Source organism: Sinocyclocheilus rhinocerous, unplaced genomic scaffold (assembly GCF_001515625.1).
Source record: "Sinocyclocheilus rhinocerous isolate Xijiao unplaced genomic scaffold, SAMN03320098_v1.1 scaffold5720, whole genome shotgun sequence".
Lineage (NCBI taxonomy): Eukaryota > Metazoa > Chordata > Actinopteri > Cypriniformes > Cyprinidae > Sinocyclocheilus > Sinocyclocheilus rhinocerous.
In genome coordinates, this window is record NW_015661855.1 from 29,413 (window position 1) to 37,787 (window position 8,375).

Genomic DNA, 8,375 nt, shown 5'->3' on the forward strand with positions numbered 1-8,375 from the left:
ACAGATCGATTCACTAGAGATACTTTGGGAATAAACGTCATCAGTAATGAACTTTAGAGAACATTAGAAGAAAATTCAACGTACAACTTCAGCTCAAAATCTGGTGCAAACATAAGCAAATTATTCAGGAAGTTGGCGACGCCGCAGGAAAGACAAAGAAGACACCTTTTTAAGTGTGTTAAAATGTCTTCGAACTTTCTGAGACGAAATACTTAAGAAGAAATAAACAAGAAATTAAATTTAGAAGCGTATTTTAGGACTACTATTATTTCTACGATGATTGGCATTTTTGATTTTAACGTCTGAAGATTCCAGACATAATGAAGCAAAGTAAAACGGGGTGAATCTCAACAAATTTGTCATATTTCAGCCCTAAATCAAAATAAATAAACAAGAAATTATATTTAGAAGCGCATTTTAGGACTACTATTATTTCTACGACGATTGCCATTTTTGATTTTAACGTCTGAAGATTCCAGACATAATGAAGCAAAGTAAAACAGGGTGAGTCTCAACAAATTTGTCATATTTCAACCCTAAATCAAAAAAAATAAACAAGAAATTATATTTAGAAGCATATTTTAGGACTACTATTATTTCTACGACGATTGCCATTTTTGATTTTAACGTCTGAAGATTTCAGACATAATGAAGCAAAGTAAAACAGGGTGAATCTCAACAAATTTGTCATATTTCAGCCCTAAATCAAAAGAAATAAACAAGAAATTGTATTTCGAAGCGTATTTTAGTACTACTATTATTTCTACGACGATTGCCATTTTTTATTTTAACGTCTGAAGATTCCAGACATAATGAAGCAAAGTAAAACGGGGTGAATCTCAACAAATTTGTCATATTTCAGCCCTAAATCAAAATAAATAAACAAGAAATTATATTTAGAAGCGCATTTTAGGACTACTATTATTTCTACGACGATTGGCATTTTTGATTTTAACGTCTGAAGATTCCAGACATAATGAAGCAAAGTAAAACAGGGTAAATCTCAACAAATTTGTCACATTTCAGCCCTAAATCAAAAGAAATAAACAAGAAATTAAATTTAGAAGCGCATTTTAGGACTACTATTATTTCTACGACAAATTCTTAATCACAAAAAAATTGTAAATATTATTTAAATTGTACAATTTTAAGTACATAATGGCAGTATTTTTGTATTAAATTCTATTTATACTGATTGTAATATTACAAAAAATACTGTATTATTGTATTTAAATGGTTGTTAAAATAATGTGCTTAAAAATGGATTTTATTGTCCTTCTAAATATATTTCCTTTTCATTTTAGTGCGAAACATGACATTGTGAGATTGGCACAGCGTGAGACACGACAATCTACACGAATGAAAACTCAACACAAACCAGCTAAAGACTGTGATTTCATTCAGGGACGAACCAATAAATTAAGTGCTTTCCATCTAAAACCAAACAAAACATCCTTCAGAGAAACCGTAAACCAGCTGACGATGAAACGGAGTGACGAGGGGAAAAATACGGCCTGATTATTTCACAAAAGATGGAGCTAAACACAAAATACAGAAGCACGTAAACAAGTAATAGGAAATCATTATTAGCAGCCACAAAATCATCATTGAGCTGACTTCACTCGTTTAATCCAATTTTTAACACGTGAGAACGAGTCGTTAAAACGATAATACAGACCCCGACGGCCCCAATGCATCATGGGTAATTCAGAGCGAGAAACATTTCCAATCTCATTAAAATAATGACCTAAAGAAAAGTGACCTTTCGGAAGTTCGCTCACTTGTTAGTTTGTTCGTTAGTTTGTTCATTTATTCATTCGTTGGAGAAGAAGAAACTGCGTTAAAGGAACAGTTCAGCCAAAAATGAGTTTGTTTCTTCATCAGATCTGGAGAAATGTAGCATTGCATCAGTGTCTCTGCAGTGAATGGGTGCCATCAGAATGAGAGTCCAAACAGCTGATAAAAACATCACAATAATCCACAAGTAATCCACACCACTCCAGACCATCAGTTAACATCTGGAGAAGAAAAAAGAAAGATCTGTGCGGATTTCTCTCCTGATTCAGACTTTTTATAGGGTTATTATGGATTTTGGACTCGTATTTTAGTTAAAAACACCTTAATGATGGATTTGTTTCTTACAAATGCGCAGCTTTTGTCTTCTCAAGATTAATCGGAGTACTTATTGGATTACAAGATTACATGGATTACTTGTGGATTACTGTGATGTTTTTATCAGCTGTTTGGACTCTCATTCTGACGGCACCCATTCACTGCACTTCATTTCTCCAAACCTGATGAAGAATTTAAGCACATTTTAATTTCTTCCTGAATTCTTCCTTCAGTCTAAGCGCAGAATGGTGTAAATCAGGATGCATTGGCTCTGGTTTAGTATGAGGCTGAAAGTGCAGGAAGATGAAACCATATGTCAGGGGTCACTCGACGGCCTCCGCTGTGCTCTGTGGCTTGATCTTGAAGACGCAGATGTGCAGGTGAGACGCGATCTCGTTGCAGACGCTCACGCAGTAGCGCACCAGATCGAACAGGGACAGAATCTGGTTAAAACAAACAGCAAACGGCAGAATCTGGTCAAAATCCAAACGGCAAACGACGGAATCTGGTCAAAACAAACAACAAACGACGGAATCTGGTCAAAACAAACAACAAACGGCAAACGACGGAATCTGGTTCAAAACAAACGAAAAACGATAGAATCTGGTTAAAAACAAAAGGAAAACGACAGAATCTGGTCAAAACAAACGGAAAATGATATAATCCGGTCAAAATAAACGGAAAACGATAGAATCTGGTTCAAAACAAATGGAAAACGACAGAATCTGGTCAAAACAGACGGAATCTGGTCAAAACAAACGGCAAACGACGGAATCTGGTCAAAACAAACAACAAACGGCAAACGACGGAATCTGGTCAAAACAAACAACAAACGATGGAATCTGATCAAAACAAACAACAAACGGCAAACAACGGAATCTGGTCAAAACAAACAGCAGACGACGGAATCTGATCAAAACAAACAACAAACGATGGAATCTGATCAAAACAAACGGCAAACGACGGAATCTGGTCAAAACAAATAGAATCTGGTCAAAACAGACGGAATCTGGTCAAAACAAACAGCAAACGACAGTTATGAGCCGTAATATGTGACTTCAGCGCGAATCTGAGGTGACGTGATCTCACCAGAGAAATCCATAACACCAGATACTCGTCGATGAAGCTGTTGAAATACTGATCGAGAAACAGCAGGCCGGGACCCAGAAACGCCGCGTCGTGAAGATGCATGGAATCTGATCAAAACAAACAACAAACGACGGAATCTGATCAAAACAAACAACAAACGACAGAATCTGATCAAAACAAACAACAAACAGCAAACGACGGAATCTGGTCAAAACAAACAGCAAACGACAGTTATGAGCCGTAATATGTGACTTCAGCGCGAATCTGAGGTGACGTGATCTCACCAGAGAAATCCATAACACCAGATACTCGTCGATGAAGCTGTTGAAATACTGATCGAGAAACAGCAGGCCGGGACCCAGAAATGCCGCGTCGTGAAGATGCATCTCACTCTTCGTCATGTGAGCCACCTGACGAGACAAACAGCGGCTCAGACGCGCGTCAGAAACGAAGGCCGTATCGGCGAGCATCTTTACTCACCACTAGTTTATTGGTGATTTTGGCCGAAACGAAGCCGAAGGCCAGAATATACAGACAGGGGTGTTTCTGGAACAGCTGGACGGTTGATTTCTTATAAATCATCATGGCGAGGACGATAACAGAGCCGATGTGCAGAACGGGCGATAACACGCTCGTACCCTGAAACACACATGTATTTATAGTTGAGAAAGAGACAATATATAATATAATAACGTATGTCTATTATATACTGGAGGTGGCGTACGTACCGCTATAGTGGATCCGTTTTTGCCCACGCCGCCTGTAAATATGACCCTGAAGTAATTGATATATATATATATATTCATTTAGAATTTATTCATTAATAATTAACATTAATATACTTTTTAATGTGTAATTTACATGAAGCAATGCATTAATAATAATAATAATTTGACTGTTAAATTTATATATATAGAACTTACTGATAATTAAGTAACTTTATAAGTAATATAAATTTTATATATATATATAGAGAGAGAGAATTTATGTATATTAATTATAAATCACACAATAATATTATGCATAATTGACAATATATGTTTCATTAATATATTATTTTACAATATTATATAGAATTTATGTATATCATTATATTTACATTATGTAATGTATTAATATATTTTTTACAATACTAAATATATATAGAATTTATGTACATATGTTATATGTAATTTAAATTATTATACTTAATTATTTAATAATAATAAAATATTGAATTTATTTAATTAGATCTATTGTTTAAATGACAAATTACACATTATTCAAATTAAACTACAAAGCATTACATTAAAATAAAGCATTATTAAAAATGCAAACATATATTTTATAATATGTGTATAAATTATGCAGTATTATGTAAACAAATTTTTTTTTATAAATGTATCTATTTATATCGTAAGCATAATTATTTTTAAATACACATTGTTTACAAGACAAATGCATGAAAATAATGTTAAAATCTTATAATATTTGTTATCAGCTAATAACAGGCGTGTGATGAAGTGAAGAGAAGCGCTGAATGTTTGAGGCTGAAGCAGTTAATAATCACAGATGTGTGAGAGCTGGATTACCGGAGACTGCCAGAGAGCCGATCCGCCCACAGCAGCCAGCAGATACAGCAGCATTATGAAGATCTGCACTTCTGTCACATCAATGCTGATCAGAGCAGAGGAGAGATGCGCGTTAGACACAACACACACTCACACACACACACTCACTCACACACACACACACACTCACACACTCTCACACTCACACACACACACTCTCACACACACACACTCACACACTCACACTCACACACACTCACACACACACTCACACACACACTCTCACACACACTCACTCACTCACACACACACACACACACACACACTCTCACACTCTCACACACACACACACTCTCACACTCTCACACACACACACACTCTCACACTCTCACACACACACACACTCTCACACTCTCACACACACACACACTCTCACACTCTCACACACACACACACTCTCACACTCTCACACACACACACACTCTCACACTCTCACACACACACACACTCTCACACTCTCACACACACACACACTCTCACACTCTCACACACACACACACTCTCACACTCTCACACACACACACACTCTCACACTCTCACACACACACACACTCTCACACTCTCACACACACACACACTCTCACACTCTCACACACACACACACTCTCACACTCTCACACACACACACACTCTCACACTCTCACACACACACACACTCTCACACTCTCACACACACACACACTCTCACACTCTCACACACACACACACTCTCACACTCTCACACACACACACACTCTCACACTCTCACACACACACACACTCTCACACTCTCACACACACACACACTCTCACACTCTCACACACACACACACTCTCACACTCTCACACACACACACACTCTCACACTCTCACACACACACACACTCTCACACTCTCACACACACACACACTCTCACACTCTCACACACACACACACTCTCACACTCTCACACACACACACACACACACACTCTCTCACACTCTCTCACACACACACACACACACAGTGGTAAATGCGGCCGCACCTTTCTATTCAAATGAAGCGCTGAATGGATTTGATTAGAGTTGTTGGATACTCACATGCCGAAGCGCAGCGTGCCGGAGACATAGGTCTGCCAGTGAGCGCAGTAAAACATGAACATGCCGGAGAAACAGCAGAAGAACATCCAGTCGGGGTGAGAGCCCAGCTGCACTGCGATACTAATGCCCAGCACCACAAACACTGCAGCACACACAACACACAGCTGAGAATCACAAACAAGTGTGCTTACATACCAGTCTAGAGACATGTGCATTACTATCATCACCAACATACATTACTTTAAAAGATTGCATTATTTGTATCATGTATTATAAATGCAAATGCATATTTAAAATGTGCATACAGTATCTAATTTACATTATGCAATTATTAGTATATTATTTAAATGAAAAATGACTATTCATTTCATCATTTTAAACATAATTACATTAGTAAGTATTAGTAAATAAATGGGAAATAAAATATATTATAATTATAACTTACGTACATTATGTAGAATTTTTACATTAATAATAAATTATATATAGACTTTATAAATATAGTTTTTAAATGTATAAATTACGTTATGTAATGTACTATTAATTATGTATTATAATTATTCAATAAATGCTAAATAAATTATTTCAATTATTTATGCATATTATATCGAAGTTATACATTATTATTTAATCATTATTAATAAATTCTACACAAACTTTTAATATATAATTTATATATTAAACATAGCACATGTGTATATTTACATTACACATGTATACATTACATTTACATTATGTGATTTATTATTAACAAATTATTTTATAATATTAACTACATAGAGATTTTATGGGCATGTATTATAATTTATATGTAGTTTATTAATAATATACATATTTATGTACATCATATATAATTTAGGCAATTAAACAATAATAATAATCAATAATAAATTGTACATTAATATACTTGTTATTGTATTATACAATATTATACAATGTATTTTTTATATATTCTTGAATAATATTAAATATATAATTTATTTACATGCATTATATTTTACATTATATAATATTAAAGACATTTAAAATGTACGTATATAATTTGCATAAATGCAAATTATAATTTGCTAAATGCAATTTATTATTGGACTATTATATGACATAAATGCAAATATATATTTTATATGTATATGTAGCATTTCATACGTTTCTATAAATATACATTATAAATAACATAATATGCATTAAATTTATATTATTATTTGTGATATACCACAATATTTAAAAGGCAAAGTTTTGAAAATAATATAAGATTGTGTAAGCAAAAAAATGTCTAATATTAGACTCTGATCAAAGTAACAAAGCAACTTAAAAATGCGTAAAAACATCTCAACGTGAAAAAGAACACTTAAAACATACCGCGCAATAGCGGATCTCGTGTGACGCTCACCTGTGGAGAGCGAATCGCAGCCGTGGTCGAACAGCTCCCCCAGTGGTGAACTGCTGTTAGTGCGTCGCGCCTGTTTGCCATCGATAGCGTCCAGCGACTGATAGACGAACAGACCCACCGCGCACAGGAGATACGCCCAGAGAGGAGCCTAAACACACGCCAATAAATGAGTTTATCTCACGAACATACCTTTTTCACGACAGCACGATTGCGCGGATCTAGACATGTGCCGGTATTGCGAAATATCACGATAATGAACATGCACGATATTGTTATCGTGGGCACTTCGAAACACCGAGAATAATTATTTATTACAAATTATTTTGAATGCATTTTAAGAATACATTTCCCATCACAATGCACAAAACCGCTGTATGCCGCGTCAAATCTCATCTGATGTAAACAAGCACGGATGAGATTGCGCTGAATGAAAGCGCACTTTCACTCTCTGACAGCAGATGGCGCTAAACAGCAGAAATACAGCCGTTACCCCGGAAACCCTGTAAACAAAGCAGCTGCGCTACTTTCTGTTTCTGAAATGCATTTAAATTATTTAAACAGCCATTCAGCGCCAAATACTTTACTATTTAGACTTAATAGGCCATTTATTTTCAAACTTTTTAACATTTTAATCTGGACTACGACATGCCCTTGATATTGTTTGCAAGTGTTTTGATTCGTTATTGTTCGGTAGCACTTTACATTAGTTATAATGTAGGCTATATTAGTTGACATTAGTTAATTCATTAGTTAACATAAACTGCCAGTGAAAAATCCTTCTAAATATTCATTAATCTTAGGTAATTCCAATATTTAATAACACGTTGTTAAAATCAAAAATTGCAACTGTGTTATTTAATGAGCTAACGTGAACTAAGAGTTGTATTTTTTAACAAAGATTAATAACTTCTGTAGCTATTGCTCATTGTGAATGTTAATGCATTAACTAAGGTTAACTAATGAGGTCTTATTGTAAAGTGATACCTATTGGTCTTTATAATTCTTTTGCACTTTAATTTGTGTAAAATATTTAACTTTATACAATTTTTGTGCGTTGCTTTATTGTATTTAAATGTTCAGTTATTTCTGTTATTAAGAAAAAGTTACTAAACCTG

The 8,375-nt window shown here is 34.9% G+C and overlaps 1 protein-coding gene across 1 annotated transcript in view; it reads right to left on the reverse strand.

Moving 5' to 3' along the window:
- Nucleotides 1–2,151: 2,151 nt before the first annotated feature.
- The window catches only part of cept1b (choline/ethanolamine phosphotransferase 1b), an 8,111-nt gene continuing 1,887 nt past the window's right edge, over nucleotides 2,152–8,375 (reverse strand). Inside the window, 7 exon segments of the mRNA XM_016536148.1 lie at nucleotides 2,152–2,555; nucleotides 3,486–3,611; nucleotides 3,682–3,840; nucleotides 3,930–4,042; nucleotides 4,751–4,857; nucleotides 5,871–6,012; nucleotides 7,261–7,408. Coding sequence (XP_016391634.1) covers nucleotides 2,436–2,555; nucleotides 3,486–3,611; nucleotides 3,682–3,840; nucleotides 3,930–4,042; nucleotides 4,751–4,857; nucleotides 5,871–6,012; nucleotides 7,261–7,408 — 915 coding nt within the window. The 3' untranslated portion in view covers nucleotides 2,152–2,435.